The sequence below is a fragment of the Athene noctua genome, chromosome 20 (genome assembly GCF_965140245.1).
Source record: "Athene noctua chromosome 20, bAthNoc1.hap1.1, whole genome shotgun sequence".
Classification (NCBI taxonomy): domain Eukaryota; kingdom Metazoa; phylum Chordata; class Aves; order Strigiformes; family Strigidae; genus Athene; species Athene noctua.
The window spans coordinates 5,802,019-5,825,336 of NC_134056.1; the positions used below are offsets into that span (position 1 = coordinate 5,802,019).

Here is a 23,318-nt window from a genome sequence, read left to right on the forward strand (position 1 = left end):
CCAGCAGCGCATCTACAAGACAGGCTGCCATACCAGCCTATCTTTAATAACTTTTCTTTTGAGAAAGAGAGTGAGCATAAAACACTGACCACATCTTGTGACAAGCAACTTCTCAACAAAAGGCAGGATGACATTAAAGAAAAACTTAAAAAGGGTGAACATTGTCATTTCAAAGACATGAAAACCAAAACAAAAACACAAACACAGCTATTTTTCCCCAAGAGCTCTCTCACTTTCAAGCTCAATAGCCTTGAAAATTGGAGCAATCAAACTGTTAAATGCATTGATCTGTTAAATCAACTCCTACTGTACTCGGCTAAATTTAGCCTTTAATCCCCTCTCTTTCACTCCCAACACTACAGATCCCAGGGCTTTCCCCAGCCAGGTCAACTGGCCTCTGCCTTCCCACACCACCATGGACTGGTCCCTAAGCAAGCAGTGATGGAGATCACCAGGAGTGACTGCATTTAGGGGCAGGTTAAGCTTCTCTATCTTCCCTCAGCCCACAACTATTCACCCTATTCAAGCCTTTCTGCTGGAGATGTACACAAAGAGCAGCCTGGACACTGATCTTTGCCAGGATCATTGTCACAAAACCACCAGGAACACCTTGTAGCCCTGCATGTACGGTCACTGGACACCACACCACTTTGCTGAAAAGTAGCCTGAGCCTTGCCAAGTGCAGGCCATTAATTGCACTTACCCTTGCCAACAGCAACCTCCTGCTCCTCTTTTCATCTTCAGGCTCATTTAGAAGTGACCCAGTGCAATCGCTGTCACACCAAGGTTTCCAATGAGCCTTGTTCCCATGGCCCACAAGCGAGCAGCTCCTGCGCCAGGACTGACAGATTTCAGCAGGGACTGGTTGAGGTGATTAGAAATCGGTCAAGCTGGGTTGTGACTCTAAAACATCACTGAGCAACACAGCACTCACTGTCACCTGCCCTTGCTTTGTTCTCATCCTTTTTTGGTCTTTAGCATCTTAATTAATCAAGGCAGTATTTTGTTTTAGAGGCTGCTTAGTACCTGGATATGTCCCTCCCTAAAGATTTGCTGGAAAGGCTGAAGGTCTGCAAACAGAAAACAAGCCTGGACAACAAGAAATGAGGGAGGGAGCAGCCAGAACCATCTGAGGAGAGAAACTCACGGGTCCTTCCACAGCAGAGGAAGAGGAAAACACAACAGCAGCTGAATTACAGAATACAATTAACAGGAAGAAAAGTTTAAACTCAAATCTCTTATTTAAATCTCATTGAAGACAACTGCAAAGTCTTTGCTGCAAAGGAGATGATGGCACAATCTTTTTTTTTCTCTCCTGACTTCTCAAAGCCAGACCCAAAGGACACAGAAAGGTGCTGCTGCCTGGCTCTGGCCAGCCTGCTGTGCCAAAGGGCCCCAGTGAACCACCCCAACAGGGAACTCCTCTTTTCAGATGTGGAGTCTAAGGGGAGGTAACTGGGTTTGAAAAGCCTTGCTAACAGACAAACACAGGTTTTCCTCAACATTGATTTATTTTTAAATATACTACGCAAGAGAGACTGGAATAAAAAATAAATCAAAAAAATGAAAAACAGAGAGAGAAAGGAGAAAGAATTGAAAGTCGTGTACAGAAACAATCTGTACTGGACCAAATTAAAGGGGAAACAACCCCCTTAAGTATCACAGAGATGAAGGACAGAGCTATTTACACACTGTAAAAAAGACAAGTCTACAAAAGTGTGTAATAACGAGATACAAATGTATAATATAGTGGCACAATATGTTATCAAAGTAAAAACAGTACCTCCAGAAAAGAGACAGTCCAAGGGTTGGTTGGTTTGTTTGTTTTTTCCTTACATTTTTAAAGGCAGCCTGTGGCAGAAGTGTGTATTTTCTTAACATTTACCACGTGTTAAGTCACGGCTGTTTGTGAGGGCGAGAAGTGGCGTGAACACACACGACTGAACTACTAGAAATCATATACAAAACAAACAGTTCCAAAGAGAACAGAATAAAATACAATTGAAGGCAATTAGTGTTTAAGATACACAAGAGGGGTCACAAGAGTTACAGGGGAACAGGACATGGAAAATGCTTTTTTCTCTTGTTTGGAACTGTTAAGAGGAGTTAAATTGCACTGTTAATAGCCCTAAACCTTGTTCTTTCACTATTGTCACAAGTCACAGTTAGTTCCCAGTCATGTTGCATTAGTTGGGAAGGTCACAGGACCTTGGAAAGGAAGCCCAGAAGTCCTGCTGTCAGCGTTTTGTGGCAGTTTCCTCGGGAGATGCACCCAAGAGAAATGTCTGTAGTCTTCACAGATCCTTGTTTGATGCTGGATGGAACCACACTGGCATGAAGGTAGTGATGGTTTTAACCCCAAAATACTGGCTTCTGAACTCTTCACGGGGGGTTAACCCTGGCATGGAAAGGGAGGCACCACAGCCCCTCAAAGCACGGGTCTCTACGGGAGGGCAGAAGCCAGGTCCCACCTCCATTCACAGAACAAAAAGCTGGAAATTCAACTAGAGAAAGAGCAGTTCTCGCCCATCTGCGATGCGTGCAAGCTCTGCTGAAACAACTGCTGGAGGCAGGGTGGTATCTCTGAACTCGCCCTGAGCCACGTCCCCCCGGCTGCAACCCCCCTGTCTGTCAGGGAGCGATGCCCTGGCCAGCACCAGCCTACTGCTCCCCAACCCCTGCAACCCTCCGCCCCAAACGCCAGCCCGACTAACGTGAGATGGCACGAGAGCGCGATGGCACGTCCTTCGTCAGACCTTCTCCAGTCCTTTTTCGCTCCCAAGGGAGATCCGGAAACAGGCTCCTGTGCCACTACGTTAGCAGGCGCTGTCTGCAACATTCTGAACCCAAGCAATTCATCTGGGCTCAACTAAGAAATTACTGAAAAAACAGAAACGAAGGGCAGCAGGTGGAATCATAGGAAGAATTTGAGCAACCATCACCTGTAGCATTCTGTCATTTAAAAAACCTTACATTAACAGTTTTCCCCCCTTCCCTCCCAAGCACCAAATCTGTTGCACTAATGTCAGACAAATGTCAAGACTCGGGCCAGGGACATGTGCTGCAACTCTCCCAGGAAACAGTGGGTATATTGCTATTCAGACACTCATCCTTGTGTACAGTGGGGCAGAGAGAGGGGATGAAAATGCAGTAGAAAGTCCTCCTGAGGAGGATGGCATCTCAGTGTCCATCAGTCTGGCTTCAGTCTTAACGGTCTGTCCAGAACAATAAAATATTAATAAAAAGGCATGGTGTGACATCAGCATTTAGACTTGTAGTCCACAAGGCAAGAACTCCACAGATAAGACGATTACAAGTATATAAAACACAGGGAATCTGGGTTAAGAGGGTGGAAAGTGCCTCTTGAACACAGCCCTGTCTTTGGAGCTGGGGCATCCATTTACAGTCTGTGTCTTTTGCACAGCCCTAACCTGAACACCCCAGTCCTTTGTCAGTCCACACATGTTGCTCTCCTCCACAGTTGGCTTTGGCCCATTGTGATTGATTGATTTATTTATTTTTAACCTGGTTTCTGCTACCTCTGAACAATGTCGCTGATTTCTTTCACTGAACTGAGAAGTTTGCTAAAGTCCTGGGTGGCTGCAGGACCGCTGCCAGCCGTTGCTGGGCAGATCTGAAGCTCCCGTAGGTTATTCTCCAGCTTATTGATGGCCTCCCGAAAGGCAAATTTGTTCCTCATCTGCTGAATGGAGTCCACGTAGCTCACACAAAAGGTGTAGAGGTTCTTGCCAGCCTCCAAGACGGCGCTGTGGCTTGCCATTTGTTCAGAGTTCTTACTGATGGCGATCCGTAGAGCCTCAGTGCTTTCCAACACCACCCCTTTAGTGATGGCGCCACTGGCAATCCTCTCCGGGGGCTGCCGGGTCTTCCGCAGCGAGACCCGGGTGGATATGAGAGGGATGAAGGCTGTAGATGATGGCTGGTCCCCGCCTGGGGCAGAGGGTACAGATGAGGAAGAGGCAGCTGGGGCTGCTGTGCTCATCAGCAGCTTCGTAGAGGACTGTGGCTTTGGTACAGAGGGGATCCCCAGCTTTTTCACACCTTCCCCTGACTGGTTTGGCTTGACAGCATCGCTGCTCGCAGCCTCTCCAACCTGAGTCAACTGTTTGGATTTCGGCCCAGACACCACATCTGCTGCTGCTTCATGGCTGGGACTGTGAGAAACCTTCCCGGGCTTGCCAATGGAGGACGAAGAGAGCGGAAGCGGCGGGGCTGGTTTCAGCTTCGATAACTTCCCTTTGTCCTTCCCTGCCGACTCTGAGCTCTGCTTGAGCCTCCTCAGTCGCGGCTCCTCAGAGGAAGCCTTGCTGGCACCCACGAACCCAGCAGGGTTGGGTTTGGCAGCAGAACCTTGGTCCATCGTCACAGTGGTCCCTAAGGCACTGGATTTGACTCCATCGTCCTTGTGGAGCACGCTGGAGGAAGGAGGGGCAGCAGGTTGCCTACGGCCAAGTTTTGGCGTCAGAGTGGGAGGGCTGGAGCCAGGGCTTGACTCTACATCTTTGAACACATCATCAGTGGTCTCTTCATTTTTCTTAAGCAGCCGTGGAGGAGGGGTCACTGTTCCCCTGACAGCAATGTCAGTCTTGGCCTCATTTGCCCGCTTCCGAGGCAGTGCTGGCTTTTCACTTTTGTGTCCCCCAAAAGTGGAGGAATCAAACTGGCGTCCCGTGGACTGCAAATCGCGGGGCAGAGTCACAGATTTCCACTCTGTGTCCTTTGCTCCGTGGGGCACACAGGAAGCTGAGCAGGACCTTAAGAAGCGCTTGCTGGAGTTGGAACTACTCTCCTCTTCACCAGCCACCCCTCGACTGCTGCTCATCGTGCTGGACTTCTTCCGCAAATGGGGAGATAAAAATCCAGAGTTCCCAGCAACAACCCCATTGGTGACACCAGCCCCATTGCTTGGACTCTGAAACTTGGAGGGGTCAGCTGCATCTGCGGGGGGGGCAATGAAAGCTCCGTTGCCAGCATCCCTGCCCTCCTCCTCCCCACCCACCCTGCGGTCTGAGTGGCCGTCCATCTCTCTGAAGGAACTGCTCCTTTTCGGAGGGGTAGGGGCAGTCTTCTTCTTCTTCTTGATAAGGGCGCTGAAGAGGTTGTGCTTTTTGTCTTTCGGAAGCAGTCTCTCATCTTCGTTCAAACTGCTCTCCAGGGCCACCCTCTCCTTCCGTGGGAGCAAGGGAGAAATAGCAGGTTCATGATCCAGAGGGTCTGCAAGGGAAGGAAAAGAGTCTAACTGAGCATCGCTTCAACAGCCAGAATAATCGGTTTTGTTCCAGAACCAAAGCACTGCAGCACCTCCAAAAGGTGCAGGTTCTGTAAAGAGAGACAACTTCAGAAGTAAAGCAAGAACACCCACTCTCAAGCCGGGACTGAACGTGGTCCCTAACTGCATACATTCATTTCTGAGGTGGTCCTCTGCAGGACTCAGCTGCCAAACTACTTTCCCTGTAGGCTTCCAATTTAAACAGCAAACACAAAATGTTTATGTTCAGATTCCCACCCTCACATCAGGAGACTTGTCTAAACTTCAACTGTGAGGAAGATAAATATTAAGAGGCCTTTGCTTTAGTCCCTGTGCTGTTGCTGTCTTTTGAATAGCTGACCCTCTGAATTAATAAGACATCTCTGTACCCCACCTCCATCCCCAGTCTCTTTCTTCATTTAGATTCTGATATTCCTCCTTTCCTGATGTCATCCCTTGTGGGAAATAACTTTTTCACAAGCAGAAATCACGACACCCTTCCACAGCTGAACACTTCAGGTCGTACCACTGCGAAGATGGCCAGCTTTGTACAATAGTGGAGTAAAGTGGTAGTAACGGCCTCCTTCAACAGCGCTGCTCTAGAAGGAAATGATGAGGTGACCTTTCTCCACTTACAAGGGGTATTTAAAAATGAATAGTGGCTTATAATAAATTTATAAAAAGTCTTGAAGGTGTCTGTATTTGACTGATTTGACTGACAGGGGGTCTCATTCACAGGCCAGGTGCTCAGACAGCGTTCTAATTCAAAGGAGGAACATTTTCATGGCAGCGTATGCATTTACACCTCAACTAGGTGGTAAGAAGGGAGACGAAGCAAAGTCATAGGGGAAAAGGAGGATGCTTCTTAGTCACACAGAGGTGATCAACATGCTGTGGGTAGCATTTTGGTTGAGGAGAGAGAATTTGAAGAAAAATAGCTGTGTCCTCTGAGAAGACAGCATGCTTCCACAGGACCATGTGCAGTTAAACCACTCCCACACAACAACTTATGGGGACCTGGACAAGCAGAAGAGCTCTCGCAGCACTCTGGGAGGCCATGGCCTTACTGTGTCTAGACACCATGGAGCTGCAGAGATCTGGAGAAAACTAGCAGTTCACACTGAGGATCAGCTGCCAGCTGCTGGACTTGCTATGGAAACATGGACAATTGAAGGGGAAACTGCAATAAAACTTTAATGTGAAATATTTTCTTTCACAATAAAGAGTGAAATGATTCCCAGCATAACGTTAAAATCATATTATTCCTGCTGCACTTGACTCTCTCAAAGCCCTTAAGTATTTAAATGAAGTTATTTTACTTCAAAGCTTGTAATACTAGGCAATTACATTTCCTATATATGGTACATAACCTTCCTTTCTAAGTCACTAATACTTCCTTTTTTCCAACATTTTACATCCCCTCTTTTTTCTCCCTCTTTGTCTAGATGTACATCTGCTACTGAAACATGTACTACTAGGTGAACCTGACATTACACAAAAAAGGTCAGTCACATGAATGGTCAGAGCAGGCAGCCTCAACAGGAGCTGGAAAAAAACACTGTATATTTTGGTTTACTGTATTATTTTTCAAATGAGCTAGATACAAATCTACTATATACATTCTGCGTTTTACCACTGCTTTTATTACCTCAGAATGGAAGATAAGTTCTTGAAGAAACTGATTGAAAGAGAGTTTAATTTCATGGAAGAGCCTGTAAATACCTCTTTGTCCCTTGCTGAAATTATATTTGGTACCTGCCAGGAGTAATACCCTTCAGTGCTGCAAGCACAGATCTGGTAGGGTGGAACAGTGAAGACACCTCCCTTATGGGGCTTGTTAAACCCGAGCAATCGTCCTGCTTTAAATTATGCAGCGGGGTAGTGTAAAGTGGCTTGAACACAGCAGATTACCCAGCACTCAGATGCAGTGGGAGATCTCACCGATAGCTCCTACCAGGGAATGGAAAGAGGATACGATCAGAGAGCTCTGTGCTCAGGCTCTGGTCTATAGGGAGCTGCAGGCAACAGCCATTAAGTTAAAAGAAGTCCTAGGGCTTCTCTAAGCAACGGCAGATACAGCGCCTATCCCTCAACCAGTTAAGGATTCACACTCCCAGCTGCTGTATCTGGTCCCAAGATTAACAATCTACCTTTGCAAAAAATAATAAAAGGAGTTCTGAACCTCAGAAAGCAAACTCAGCAGCCTGTCACCCAGAAACAATACTGGTACAGAAAGATGGCACCTGTTATTAGACACAGCTTTGCCTAGGTAAAGACCTGGAGCTGGACATACATTTTGTTTTCCTCTGTATTTCCTGAAGGAATAATAATTTGAATTAAAACCTACCACATTCCCCCTGGCCTCGAGCATGTGCAGTCTCCAAGCCCTCGTTGGCATCTTTGCTTTCAGCAGCTCTCCTCGATGTTCGTGTTTTGGTTGGTAACTCTGGGGCTTGGAGGAAATTGCTAACTACACTCCTCATGCCCTTCTTTCCCAATTCCTTCTCCACTTCTGTAACACACAGAAGAAAAACAATCACTGCAATCAACAGAAGATAAAAACTATTCCACTGTTCAGAGTTAATAGCACAACAGAAAAGCAAACAACACAAAGTAGAGGTTCCTTGAGGTTGTTTGGCCATTTGGCCCTTTAAAATCAGACGCATGCACAGAAAAAAGTCCACATGTAAACGCACCTCTGCTTTCTATGCCATTTACACCAGACAGTACAGGCTAGGACTGAGTTTTGGTGCAAAGCAGCCTATGAACAACATGCAGAGTTATGGATGCAGCTGCCCTTTTCCCATCCCTGGAATTGCTGGTCCAAGAGGGACCCAGACCTACCATCTGATATGCTGGATTCCTGAAACATCGTTTCAAAGGCCTGATGGATCTCAGCAAAGGAGGGTCTATCGGAAGGGCTCCACTGCCAACCTGAAAAAAAAAAAAAATCCACCACCACTCAAAACTTCCCACCAGCATTAGACATTCAGTACACCACACCAGGAGGAGCCAGCTATTGCAGTTCCCCTTTTATAAAATGAGCGAGATAAAACACTGACATGGAAACCTGATTTATAAGGTGCTGTGTATCTGCAACCACTTTGGCTCAGTGATGGTTGCAGACACCCAGCACCCTTTAAATCAGGTTTCCATGTCAGTGTGTAACAGTAGGTGCTGAGCACCGCTGGAAAAAAATGTATCACACTAAGTCACGTACCAAAAGGCCACAGTGGAAGAGTAACAGTCAGTCCTGTAAGAAACCTAATGAAGCTTCTGCTTCATCCTTAGAGCACAAGCTTTTCTTTAAGTTGTCAGGGAAAAGGAGACAAAGAAAACATTGAGATGAACAATAAATCTCTCCCCCAGGCCTGTGTGCTCCCAGTAGAGAAGCGTGTTCATCCTCCGGGGAAAGCAGTTTTAACCAAACATTTCTACACACCACTGCACCTTCACTGGAACTGGCAGGGGGTTTTCTCCTGCCTTGCTGTATGTGGTTAGATCCTGGCACTTTTACTGCACCTCTGCAGAGCTAAAAAGCAGCATTTGCAAGGTTGAGGAACACTTACATGCTCTCATGAGCTCATAAACTTTCTCAGGACAGCCTTCAGGGCGCTCCATACGGTAGTCTTTCTCCAACAGCTCATAGACTTGAGACAGGTCAATCCCAGGGTAAGGGGACATACCATAGGTTGCAATTTCCCACAGCAGAACGCCAAAGGCTGCAGTGAAGAAGGAAAAAAAAAAAAAAAAGAGGAAAAAAATCAATAAACTGTGCCTTCATCTCAAATTTGAGAGGATGTTTAGTGGGAGTAGTCACTAAACACTGCTGCACGCTTAAACCAGCTCTGGGTGGCTCAGATCGGATACTCGGCAGCAGCTTAAATGTTAAAGAAGCGTAACAAGCCTCTTCGTCAGCACAGACAGGTCTCCTGCGATATGACAGGGTAGAATTAGACTAATTTTCAATGTATCAGTTGTCTCAAACCTGAACGCCTTGAGATCCTTCAAGTCCTATTAAAGGCACAATTAAGAGACTTCACAGCGGATTAGCTGAAACCATTTCACTGCTGCACTGCAGTCTCTCCCTCAATTTGACAGCTCCTCTCATCTGCAGCCTCTCCCTAGAGGACTCACACATTTTGATAGCTCAATGTTTTTGGGGTGCCCTTGTTTAGCTGCAGTGTGGTCTAGAGGGGAAACCTGGGAGGCAGCAGTGAGAGTAAAGTTTCAACAGTTATTACCAACTATAGACAGGATGAGGGTGAGACATTCTGGTCACAGGGAGAGCTGAACAGGAAAAGGGAGAGAATGAAAAGGGTCTTGGAACAGGCGAGGCATTCAAGTCCCAGAAGTCGGTGGGGATGCAGGTCAGCACCAGGGTCAGGCAGCTAACCCAGGAGTCGGGCACGCAGAATAGACTCAACGCCAGTTCAACAACCTGCATGTAATTAGTTCAGTCACCCTATTCTGTTCTTAACCTGAAGAGAAAGCGATTACAATTCCGCATAAGTAAGGAAATCACATCGCATTACATGGTAACGCCACCAAGGGCAATTTACATTAAACATCTCTGTGCACAATTTTCTTCGATTGCTGTCTTGAGGCAGTGAGGTGAAAGCATCTAAGCTCTGGCAGGCCCAGCAGCAGCCGTGGCCTCCAGGGATGTCCGGCTTGCTCTAATCAGATCCCCAAGTCCACCACCCCAACTCTCACTATGCAAGGTTAACCTAACCCTAATTAAAGATACACAATACTCCTTTTGGATCTTTTCTCCCCGAGCACTCTACTATTTAAATGCAACAAATCCTCCAGCCACCACAGCAATACAGCAGCATCCTTGAGACTGTGGCAGATACATGGCAGCAGCCAACACCACCATGTGCAAGTCCAAAGCAGAAAAAACACCTTGATCAACTCCTTGGGAAGCTGTGTCAGGTTTTCCTGCATTGTCTATAAAACATTTTGCATCAGCCGTCTACCTGAAAGTTTCTTCAAAATAAAGCCTTTCCTTGCACAGTTTCATCAAACTCCAGAAAACTTCATCGCTGCTTCGCTACTATCTGGTTTTTAATATATAGGAGATGCTCAGGATAACATTTTCCACGTGCCTTTGGGACCACATCCCACAAACTTCTATGTCATGTCACTGGGCACTTTTGAGAATTTCACCAACAGCTATGTTAGAGATATAAAACCCAAAGAAAGACTGATAAAAAGTACAATGAGATTTTCTGTGGTCAGATTTGATAGAATGTGGCTCCATTTAGCTAAGCCTACTCTTATCACCAGCACCTCAGGGCTCTTCAACCCTTTGTCATCAAATTTTCCCTCTGTTTCTCCTCATTTCATTCTAAAGATTATTCTTTTAAAATGCAGAAAGACGAGCTTGGAGCTATCACTAGACAGATACACACATAATTTTTTTTAACATAAAATGAACTAGATTCTCGCTTTCTTCACTGAAGTAGTTAGAAAGGGCCTGGCTATATAACAATATATTGCTTCAGAGTCCTGTGCCAGAACTCTATCAAGGCAGTAGCATCGGTGCCCTCCAGCCCCATTTCATATATTTCTACAAACACTACAGTATCCCTTTATTTTCATACTTGCAATGATTCAAACATATAAAGTCAGGTCGGCATCCTCAGTGCTCCACTCAAAGACTGACTTAGCAGAGATTAGTCCCTGCACTCTGACAAGCTCACAGAACAACATGGCTCAAACCAGGGAACCCGCTCCCTCATGAAATGTTTCACGATGTCCTCATTTCACAGTCCTGGAAAAGAAACCTATAATCTGTATTAATTTGTACATGCAAATTCTTACCCCAGACGTCAGATTTAATGGAGAACTTGTTGTAGGCCAGGCTTTCTGGTGCAGTCCACTTGATGGGGAATTTTGCTCCGGCGTGGGCAGTGTATGTGTCGCCTGTCATTAGCCTGCTCAGGCCAAAGTCTGCCACCTTCACCAAGTGGTTTTCCCCTACAAGGCAGTTTCTGGCAGCAAGGTCCCTAAAAACAAGAACAAAACCAGGCAATTTACCATCTCACTTTTAGCAATAGCATGGAAACCTGCTGTTCCCGAAGAAACCTGGGCCTGCATGTGATTTGTCTTTGATCAGATTATTACATAGAAATTATGTAGTCATACACATACATGTAAAAAGGAAAGTTATTTTCCATTCTGGCTTTGTAAGACTGTCATCCGAACTTTTTTTTTTTTTTTTTTTTAAATTTGAAGTGAAAGCTTCAAGAAGCCCCCTCACTTTCAATAAAAGCTGCCACCCTCAGGATAAAAATAATTTAAAGAAATGTCAGTGCTCAAGTTATCAATAGCTGAGGATGAGCACTGAATAAACGAAGTCTCAGTGCTTCACTTCTTGCCCACCTCTCTAGCACTTTGGTCACCCCAGCCAACACGAGTTGCTCTCCAGAACTCCTTTTCCAGTCCTTGCTCAAGCACCAGGTTTAGCTTGCAGCTATGCTCTTCTCTCCCAAGCATACTGCATTTTACAACACAACTTTTTCACGGCCTTTTCAAACCTGTTGTAGCCTCTGCTATCAGTACTTACATTTTTAAAGGACTGGAGAATAAGCAAATTAAGCTTTTCCTCCCCATTTTTTCACCTGCCTCCACCCTGGCAGGTGAGAGATGTGCACGTTGCATTTGCCACTTCCCTGGCTCATACATGCTGTTAGCACCCTTGGAAATGCTTCTTGAGTATAAAAATGTAAAGCGCAGAAGTACATTTCTCCTAATATTAGGTTTTGTTAAAAACACTTATCCAGATTATGTCACGTTGAACTAAAAATTGATTCTACCAGAAAGCTCGAGTGAGATCTTTAGATATGAGGCAGACACTGCTGTTTCTTTTGGTTGTTCTGCTCAATCAGAATAAATTAAAAAAAAAGTATGTCTTACTAGATGCCCATTAAATTTTCACAGTGTTTTTGAATATACTTTCTTATCAATGCTGATTACTACAATGTGTGTCTAAATAAAAGCTCCTCTTCATAACCAAATTCCTCCTCCTTCCCAATTCATTAAATTAGGTCACATCCCAGCATTTGAATCCATGGATGTGAATTGTGACAACACTCTTAAAATAATTGGGTAGGTGGGTATGGGGGTGGCTGATAAGGAAAAATGCTACTATTTATTTTAGATAAATGGGTCATCAGAAATAAGAGGAAATGAAATGAACAGGAGAGCAGACAAATGGAATTCACACAAAGCAGTTTTTAAAGTTCACTTCCTACAGGCTGAAGGGATGAAATACTTTCAACAGAACAAATCAAAGGCTGGAAATTTTAATTTGCAGCATCACCGTTCACTTTACTGACTGACAGAAGCATTTAAACAGGTCTTTCAGGCAGCAAAGGCAATGTATGACTTAGAGGAGCACCTAGAACTTTACACAGGATCTTCATATTTGTCTCTATGAAAAAACATGTGCTAATTTCATATTCCAGTTAATTGGGCAGGAAAGGTCATGCTGTGGCACAGAGAGCATCTTGTACAAAGCTCAGCAACTCTCAAACCTTCACGCAGGATATGTCATTATATTGCTAGGAGGCCATTTCTACAGATGAAGAATGCAAAGCTCTAGCCATAATTGCAGCACGCTTAAAGGTCAGTCTGTGAGACTTTTAAAACTGCAGAGATGCTTATTAAAGTGAATACGCAATCTGGACAATAGTGGGAAACAATCCCTGCAGAGGAGGGAAAAAAAAAAGTGAAACAAACGAGAATGAACATGGGATAAGAGGCACTAAGAGGGTGGCTTTGCTGTGAGCACCTGCATGCATCCAGCAACATCAACTGCAGCAGTTTATAATGGCTGTTAGAATCAAGCAAGAGCTGTGGCTCATCTGGTCCATTTAGAGCTTGTTACTTTGGGTAGCATTTACATTTAAGGCCCTTGTCCAAAATATAAAAGTACTGATATGCCTTTCACCTGCATCTACTTCAAAGGTAAGGGAAAAACACAGAGAAAAACAATTAGGAGACCATCCTACAGACAGGTTAATGTGCTGTATCAGAATACAACGCACTAGCGTGTTAAACATAGGACACCAACTGCATTTAAGTCAATGCTGTAATAATCTGAAGGGCAGGAAAATAAAAATCAAGGGGTGTTTTGTGCTCAAGATTCAGTGGTGCTCACTGCCCTTCCTACCTGTGAATGAAGTTTTTCTTCTCCAGGTACTCCATGGCTGAGGAGATCTGAGTTGCCATGTACAGCAGCACCACAGCATTCACCTCCTGCCGGTTGCACTCACGCAGATAATCCAACAGATTCCCGTACGTCATGAACTCCGTAATGATGTAGAAAGGAGGCTCCCGTGTGCACACCCCTAGGGACCAACGTAAAGTTTGCAATGAATGTTTGAGAGTTATCAGTGAATCTTCAGGTTTTGTCCTCTAGTGCAATTTGTACCTCTAGAAGGTAGAAATATGGGGCTCGCAGCAAGAATGACTTCTGCCTGGAATTGGTTAATAGAGGGTTTTAATTTCCTGCTTCAAGCTCTGGCAACTTAAACATTAGTGAGACGAGATCATTAAAAATCATGTACAAATTGTAAATTTTGCCAGACAATAAGTGTCTGTATTTAAAGCCTTGGTATGGTAAGCAGCTTATCTGCTCCTTAACATCCATATCACTGCACAAGGGTTTAGTTCAAATCCCTCTGCTTGGTATTTATCACTTACCTAATAATTGCACCAAGTTCGGATGCTTGATCTCCTTCATTACTGCAGCTTCTTTCAAGAACTCTTCCACCTCCATGGTATCCTCCTGCAGAACAATAGTAAAGCTTTGGCAAGGACAGCATGCACAAAAGAGGAACAGATTTTTGTACGAGGACACAGAAAGAACTGCAAAGTGACAACATAAGCCACAGTTCTTTCAAGGTAATTTTTCCCTGTAGCCACATCACAATGCCAGGGAGTTAGTAACGTTGTGGTTTTTTGTAGGATTTTAAAAATATATATTTTTATCATTCTTATTCTAAGAGAGCTTTTCGGGGCAAGAAAATCCATATCCCTTTTGTGAAGGGCCTCTCACAGGACTACTCAGAAGCTGAAAAGGAAAAATGTGCTCGTTCCTAACAGAAAAAAAAAGATAACATGAAATAAAAAGTATAGAAAAGAAAATAAGAATGAACATAAAAGAAAGGATGCGCCGCAATCAAATGCTTGAGAAGCTGCTGAAATGCAGGCTCCCAGTTTCACTGGGTAGGAGCAAGAAATCCCCATTCCAGACAGGGAGGCATGACCGATGGCAGCCACTCCATAATTGAAAGCCTGAGGTTTCACAGATTTCATTTCTGGCATTTAGAGCCTGACCCATGACGTAACTGTTCTGGGCAGACGTGTCACTACCTATTTGTTGAACGCCATAAAGTTGCTTAGCACGACACAAAACCGAGGAAGATACAATCTCGCTCAAAAGACATATTCTCTGAAGCAAATATACCCCAAATGACCAGAAGGTCGTTTCAAAGTGGTGCAAAAACACAGATCTATTCCTAAAGCAATGTTTCTTTCTATATCCATATTTTTTTTCATTGATGGATTAATGTTGACAGGCTACATGGACGAAGTGTTTTAAGGAAGGATTGGAAAGGATTTACTGCTGCTGGTGAGAATGATAACAGTGGGCTGCTGCTGTAAGATCCAGCCAGCTCTCTGCTTTGCAGTTAGCAGTGAGAACATTTTTCCAACAGTTTCATTCAATCATTTACTATTCGTTGCCAATTAGCTTGATTGGCAGCTGTGCTTTGCTGAACACACTCCTGTCAAAACTAATAGCCCAAAGGTCCTTGTGAGCAGAACCTTAAACCGTTTTCTTTGGCAAAGGAAACTGGGTTAATAATCCAGGTTGCAAAATTATCCCAAATATGCATTTATCTTATGCATGCGATACAAACTCTGAAAGGTTGCTCCTCTGCATAGCTGTTGCACTGCTTTAAATCTCCTACCTCTCAGTGACCAAATTAATAGGAAGGACACATACAGAAAACTACTGTAACAGTGATCCCTCCAAAAACCTGATTTCATGCAAAGGACCAAGCTTAAGCAGCTTCCATCTTCCACTGTACAAGACCTCGGAAGAAATAAAACCGTTCTGGCTATCCAATATTCTCCGAGCAGAACACAGCACCATGCATTAAGGGACACCAGTGTTGCACACTGCCTAATTTAAAGCACAGGCTTCTCCGCCAAGGAAAAAAATGAGAAAAAGAGAAGAAACAAAATGAAACAAAAAAGAAGCGGCAGTCCTAATGGGTGGAGACTCGAGATGTGCAGTAAGAAATATCCAGTGATGACCAGCTTACAGCAGTTCAGCCATGAAAGGGCCCTGGTAGGGAACAAGCTTTGGCCACAGTGCCAGCAGGCTGCGCTCAGTCCAACGCTGCACAGGTCAAAGCTCCACTCCCAGTCACTGCAGCCTCATGCCCCTTTCCATCCACATCAGGTGTAAAAACACAAATACAGAGTCTCATGTTACGACAGCAGACCCTTATAAATACTGATGTGTTGTGTGCAACTCACTGAGCTTCCAATGATGTATTTTAATGGGAAACATCTAAGCACCAAAACATTGTCTAGCACTTCCCAGTTAAATGCAACCGAGAAACAGTGTGTGCTGCTTTGATTGCTTTCCTGCCTGATCGAGTGTTCTGTGCCAACTATGAGCTACCTTTAGACACCTGCTGGAAAACTGAACAACAAATGGGTGTTCATAAGCACCACTATTCAAAAAGAAGCTGGAACGATTTTTTTTTCCCCTCTTTTAGTTTTCCTTCCCCTTCATCTTTCTTATAGAGATATCTGGAGCAGATGGGGAAGGAACAAGAAGAGGCATATAAAGTTTTGAAAAATATTCTCTCAGAGGAAAATAAAGTGAGTCACTTGAATGTGCATGCAGATGCTGCAGAGGGCTTGTTTTCCCCTGCACAACTGGGACACAAATGTGATTTAAAAATGTTTCCCAAAACTTTGAAGAAAGCTATAATCCCACCTGTCAGGCAGTAGACTGATGGATTTAAGGAATGTGGATTATAAATTTGCTTTTAAGGATGGGTTTAGTGTGCATAATTGCAGGTTGAAGTGCTTCTCAACTCTCTTCTTGGTTATTCTTACATTCCCCAGTGGAACATGCTGCTCCATACTACATTATGAACCACTTTTAGTCGTGTTTCATTAAATATTTATTTTATGTTTTTGAAACAGTCAAGGTGTGTATTAAGGTTTCTCCTTATGCACAAACAGATTTTATGGGGTAACACAATTTGCCTTTGTTGATGGGTTTTAGAGAGAAGAGAATGAAAGCAACAACAGTTTGGAGCCAAATGAGAAATCTGAAGACATCAGGTGTCCTCACACTGCAGCCAGAAGCAGGAAAGGAGATGCTACAGCAAACAATGTTCCAGGCAAGAACTGGTCTCTTCTTTTTCGTGATAAACAATCATTTTGCTCAACCTGGTTATATCCCAGCTCCCAGGGCTCCCGAGTAAGCCCTGCGGTCCCCAGCGCCGGGTCCGAGCAGGGACAACACTAGGTGTCACTCGCTCCCTGTGCGAGCAGGCGCTTGGACTCGCCTCCGCTGGGGAGCAGCAACAGGAATCTCCAGAGTACAAAAAAAGGCCAAAATGAAAATACTTTCTGCAACCATAGCAACTCAGAAATACTGAGGTAGCCGTTGCTCAGAGCGTAAGGAAGAAATATTTTCCCCAAATCAAGGAAACGTTCTTCCCCTGACACTAAAGCACCTACACAGTTCTCTCCACTTCAAAATTTCCATTGCGAAAAAACAAAAAGAAACAAACAAAAAACCCTGTTCTGTTTTGTTTCTGCAAGACCAAACCACATCCCCATTTGAGGAGAGAGAACATGGTGTCAAGTTAGCATAAACTCTTATTAAGCAATCAAATGCAATGTGTGTGGATGGTGCCAGAAGATCTCAAGACATTTTTATAAACATAAATGAATTAAGCAATGACCTTGTGAACTCATAGAGCATTATTTGCATTTCAAGAGACAAGGAAACCAAGACACAGAAATCAGGGAGCAGAGCCAGAAACAGAACTGATTATCCAGTTCTTCACAAAGCCACTTACACATTTTAATCTGTCTTAGCTTGGATACACTTTTTCCTCCTCTTGAATCTTTTGATAAGAAGCAGCTATGAACAATTGCTTAAAACTTCCAGGTACACAGGGAGCTTGTCTTTTGGGAAAGACGCCACATAAGACAGAAAATCAAAACATGTAAAGCCTCCCTGAAGCACAGCCTTTGAATTTTATGTTGACTGACTCACAATACATAATTTTCCTTAATACACCAGCTTGTGTTAGTGTGTTCATCCATGAAGAGCTCACCTTTGCCACACCCTGAATGCAAAATGTCATGGCACTATTTACCTTCCTATGGTTTCATCCATTCTAAAATGAAAATCACACTGTTAACATCCTCCTTTAGATAAAAGTGTTTCAGGTACCACATAAAACCATAATAGGATCAAGCTCTTTCAAAAATACTCTATTCCAAGCCTACAGCACACAAAGGAAAGGCCATCACTGATCCAGACTGTCTAACCAGGGCTGAGGGCAAGCATCCAGCCTGAACTCGCTTCCTGCTGAACAGAGATGATGGGGAATGAGAGATTTGAGTCCTACCTTCAGAGTCTTCACAGCCACTGTAAGGTTGTACTTCTTCCAGACTCCTTCATACACCTCTCCGTACTGCCCTCCGCCCAGTTTGTGTTTCATGGTGATGTCAGTTCGCTCTATCTCCCATTTGTCGTAGTTCGGAGACACGCCATAAATCGTGGGCTTATTGCGTTTGGGCGCCGGGTAGTGCAAAGTGGTGATGAGCCCATCTGCCACGGTGGAATGATGATGGACCAACTCTGCTAAGGTGTTGAAGCGGCTCTCTGAAGAGACATACAGCTAGGAAACAAAGAGAAAGAGAAAGCTCATTCACGTAACACACATCAGAGGATTCATACGTAGAAACTGCATTATAGAACTGTGAAAGTGAAGTGTTGCATTGCTTCTACTCAAGCTGCACTACCATGAGCTCCACAAGCTCTGTAATAGCTCTCAGAGCTGAGAACAATCAAGACTTACATGGGAAATGCATGGATTCAGGAGAAAATACATGCACTTCGCTGAAACAACATGGAAGGAATGCCTGCAAAGAGCATTAGACTGGCATGCTGTTGCTTGAAATGTCTTTTTTCAAAAGGCTGGTTGGTAAAGATTAAGGGACACTTCCTGCAGAGTAAAGGGTTGTCAACCTCGGTGTCTTGATTCCATTGTAACTATTTAGCTTATGACATTTTCACCTGCCTGAATTCTCCTTGAAGCATCACTAACCAACTGGTGGCTTTCCCAGTTTTGGCCTAAGCTTCTGCATAGTATTTTGCATGAACTTAGGCAGCTGGTCTGCTCCATTCCTGTGATGGGCAACGATCAATAACACAGCAGTAAAATCATTACCACTGAATGAAAACCTGCTGTGAGGCACGATAACCCATATTTGTTACCTTTTTAACATTTATACAGAAGATCCATTTTAAGCCTAAAAACCTACTAAAGGTAACAGACAAGTGACTCCCTACCACCAGGCCGTTTTTTCACACTCAAGTCCAGTCTCCTGCTAGGCAAGGTGACAAAAGCTAGAAATTTAATTTTTAAAAAAAGTGATGCTGATCACACCTGAAGGAGGAGGAGAAATCTTTGTATCGAAGTGCAACAGCCTGTGCTGGACACAGCACACAGGAGATGGAACAGCTCCCTTTCTCACAAATGACCAAGGTCTGGCAAGGGACAAACCTCACAGTAAGAACAGCACCGTGTTAGCCACCCAGATTTCTGTCCAGCCCCCACACCGTGAAGTGACTGCAATGCACTGGTCCTACTGCACATATTATATGCCAATAGCTCTGATCAAACTTCCCAAATGCTTCTAACTCGTTGGATAGGTACTCAACAGTTTGTGCATGTGCAGTGGCCATCTGTCTAGGATTCTGAGAGGCTGGGAAGTTGACGGGGCTGCCAGGCATCCAAAAATCCCAGATTTAGGGTGAAATTCTGCTTCTTCCATCTAGACAGAATTTTTGGATGAAAAAAGAAATGCATCTGTTGAGCTCCAGCAGTAAGTGAATATGTCCAATAGAAAATGAAGATACATTTGCAAGAGAAAAAAAAAAAAAAAAAAAAAATGCTTGCAGGGAGGGACAAAACCACCCCCAAACTTGAGTAAAGCCTTTGGACTGGAGACTGGCCATTCCCATATGGATGCTCCTCCTCTGCAGGCATCTGTTTACTATATAAACTCAAAATGAGAATGAGAGGCACTTCAGAAGACCAAATATTCTGACGCATATGAGAGTACAAGCACTACATATAAGACAAGCTGAGTGAAAAGAGCAGCCATATCATCCAAGGGAGGCAGAGTGATAGAGGAAAGTGCCCCTCCCCTCAGCATCTTGCTTGCCCAAATCCCTAGTTAAGTTTATGAGTTGCATGCTTATGTATGTATGGGAACTATTATGGCCAGAATTAGCAAAACTGCTGACCCATGTATGTCATGGACTTATTTGAAAGAGCAGAAAGGTAAAATGCTCAGCTGAGGCACACAGCATAACTCAGAAAGGGGCAAACATACAGAGATGTGAATGACCCCCCAGATTACTCACTAACAGGTTAGACTAAAGCCAGGTATAGAGCAGCTGTTGACTTTCAAGCTATGGCCTTTGTAACAGAATGATGCCCCCGTACAGTTTCTGGGAAGTGAACGTTCTCTAGCATTTATCATTCAAAACAGGCAGCTATGCTGTAGAAACCTACCTTTCCAGTATTGGGAAATCATAACCCCTGGTTAAAACGGCATTTCCTCTGGTGGCAATAGCACCTGGGCTTGAGGGAGTGGGAGAAGATGAGCAGTGGTCAACCTGCCTGTAAGCCACTTGAGCTAAGACCACACCAGTAACTACTCTGGTGACCACGGATGCACAAGGACATTCGGAGTCGAGGGTTATACACCCTGGGCTGGAGAAGTGTACTTTCCCTTCTCTCTTTTAATTTTGCTACAGCTGCTGATAAAAAAAATCTTCTATGTAAACTTTATTTCTAGAAAATAGAGGCATCCTCCTGGGGAGCATGTTTTCAACCCTCTACCAAAATGAGTTGGATATTCTTTTCATAGAGTAACTGGACCAAAACTCATTTCAACGCTATGATTTCAAAAAAACGAAACCACTTTTCATGGTCAAAGAGGTGAAATCACCTTAAAAACAGATGTTCTGAGAACAGAAAAGTGACATCATAAGAGAGGCTTTTACAGCTGCATGGTTTGGACCACTAAGCATTAGCCAATTAGCCAGTACAACCACAATTTAAAACAAGCCATACCTGTTTGGGAGCAACTTGCAGTGCTAGCAGTGGTACACTGAGGACTAAAATATGGATGTAAGTATGGATGTAGAAAATTATGCTGAACACCAGGATCACTTGGAAGTATTAGAGAAGTATGGAGGAGGAAGTTGCCTGTGCTTTTATGATGGCTTATATCTCATGATCTCAAAATCTCATGGAAATTAGAGATATCTGGATTTCGTATGACAGATTATACAATCTTGTTGCAGATGGAGGAAGAAGTTAAATAAATGGCCAAAGGTTTAGGTAAATAAATGGTCAAAGGTTTCACAGCAAACCCATAGCTGGATGGGGAACAGAACTCCAAGGCCACAGGACAACACTCCATGCCTTAACACACACGATGTTTTCTGTTTCTATTAAAAAGCCCCACATCGACCTGACTAAACGGGCTCATTCTGTAGGCAGAGTTTTTCTAACCTCTCAGTGATTACATCCCCATCACCGATTCCTGAAGGCCTTACTTCCTATCAGCACTACTGGAAATCAGATGTATGCTGTGTTTAAATCTCCATCTGGAATTTGAAGCATGTATCACAAGAAGATGAAGCAAGGAGCAGCTATGAACGGCATGCAGCTGATGCAGCCCAGTGAGTCTGCAACCTCCCTTCTCCACTGACCCCGATTACCAAGCCTTAACTTGAGCTGCTTGCTGGATAATTTCCCCCAAGAAAACTGCCTGGTGCTGCTAACTGTACTGATACAGAGAGAACAGACTCAGCATTTCTGCAGCGCATGAGGTTACATAGGGACTCAGGCAGTTTGCTCCCCAGCTACGTTGTTGACACATTATTTCACAGAATCACAGAATCATCTAGGTTGGAAAAGACCTTGAAGATCACTTAGTTCAACCATTAACCTAACATTGACAGTTCTCAAGCAAAAAAAATTTGGGCAATTTTTGTATACTGTCAGTCAACCTGTAACACTGGTCCTGTTCCAAGCAGCTCTGCTTGCACATATCTGTAGCTTCTGCCACCAGACCACATATCCTTTTCCTGGCTAGTATATTGTACAAGGATGGTGAAACTGGCCCATGCTAACCTCCAACGCATCCTTGACCTGATGGGATTCCCCCTCCCCAGTCAGCAGACAAAACTGAACGCCTACACAAAAAATTCACAAAGATCTGTGATAAAAGGAACGAGTCTACATCCAGTTCAGCCCCTGGAGGCTTCAAGAGACTCAAGCAGGACCCGTGTCCTGAGTCGCTAATGCTGAGGATAGCAGGATTTGAAGAACTGGCTGGACAACACTGTTTATTCAGTTGGGTTACTCAACGGGAGGCTTTGCCTCAAGTACTATCAAGTCAGGAAACCCAAGTCCTCTGTACCACGGAAGTGGTTTACCAGATGACTAGCTACACTGTGCCAGCCAAATCAAGAAAGGTCACTTTTAATGCCTTCCTTAAAAACAAAACAAACATTAAAAGGTGGTCTGGAAGAATATGATCCATTAATCTGGGAAAAAAAAATCCCTGAGGAATAATTTCTTTTTTAAAGTTGCTGAACTCCAATGCATTCAGTATGAATGGTCCTAAAATTAAGACACCCCCCCCCCCCCCTCTGATCTTCTTCCTAGGCCCTTCAATTTTTCCCAGGAAAAAGCCTGAGCAGGGCTGTGTGATGCACGCCACACCTCTGTGCCAAGCAGCAGTTGTTCCACATGTTTCTCTAATACCTTTTTCTCCTGATAGCATGCTCTCTCGGTCACAGGATATGATCCCACCAAAGCCATTCACCAGCACCTGCAGATATTAAATTCCCCAGACAGGCTGACTAGTGATACGGGGGGCTGGGAAGGCCCCAGGTGCTCAGGGAGTTGAAGGTAAGAGCTTTACTTTGGCAGAGCCACGCTCTGCGGCAAAGCGGGTAATAGAGTACGACACGAGCAGCTCACAGTGGGGAACCTGCTCCAGCAGTCTCCATTTCACAGAGGAAAAAGCAGGGATATTCACTGTTTCTCCTCCTAGCTCCTCAGCTTTTACAGCTGGGAACAGGGTGCTGGACGAACACAGCATCCCCCAGCCCAGCAGCAGAAGCGGAGTGGGCAGCACATCTGCTGCTAAGCTGTTGCAGTTCACTGCCCAGCTCATTAACACAATTGAAACCGACGTGGTTTAACCACACCAGATTGCAAACTGCAGCGCCTGGTGCATGGACGTGGCAAACTGCCCCTTCTGCAGGGATGCTGGCCCTTGGCATGGCAATGGGGAGGACTGTGGCTACCTCTTTGCTTCCCCCTGCATGAACAGCTGAAGTCCAGGAGCTACAGCTCTTGATCACTACCCCTTCTCAATTTTGTATTTCCAACCACCATCAGATGCAGATCTGCTTTAGCGGACTGTGCCGACTTGCACCTTTTCTCAAAAACACCTTCAAGCAACTTTATGGAAAATGAACAGTTAACCTGGCTAATATAGACCTGAACGGATTACTGCAGCTCTGCAGAACTGTTTTTTTGAGATAAAAACAGCTCTGCTGGGGTGAAGGCCTTCATATGTCAAACCCTTTTACAGCTAAAATGGAGAACATGTGCTATTGCATCATGGACATAGGCTTATTTACACCAACTGAAGGACTCCTGAGTTCAAAATG

The 23,318-nt window shown here is 44.4% G+C and overlaps 1 protein-coding gene across 2 annotated transcripts in view; it reads right to left on the minus strand.

Moving 5' to 3' along the window:
* Window positions 1-1,498: 1,498 nt before the first annotated feature.
* Window positions 1,499-23,318, minus strand: part of ABL1 (ABL proto-oncogene 1, non-receptor tyrosine kinase) — an 83,542-nt gene continuing 61,722 nt past the window's right edge. For both annotated transcript variants that reach the window (XM_074923432.1, XM_074923433.1), the window contains exons 4-11: window positions 17,956-18,228; window positions 13,985-14,069; window positions 13,452-13,629; window positions 11,099-11,283; window positions 8,839-8,991; window positions 8,114-8,203; window positions 7,617-7,781; window positions 1,499-5,235 (exon numbers count right to left, since the gene is read on the minus strand). In XM_074923432.1, the coding sequence (XP_074779533.1) occupies window positions 3,536-5,235; window positions 7,617-7,781; window positions 8,114-8,203; window positions 8,839-8,991; window positions 11,099-11,283; window positions 13,452-13,629; window positions 13,985-14,069; window positions 17,956-18,228 (2,829 nt within the window). In that variant the 3' untranslated portion in view covers window positions 1,499-3,535. The remainder of the gene's footprint in view (window positions 5,236-7,616; window positions 7,782-8,113; window positions 8,204-8,838; window positions 8,992-11,098; window positions 11,284-13,451; window positions 13,630-13,984; window positions 14,070-17,955; window positions 18,229-23,318) is intronic.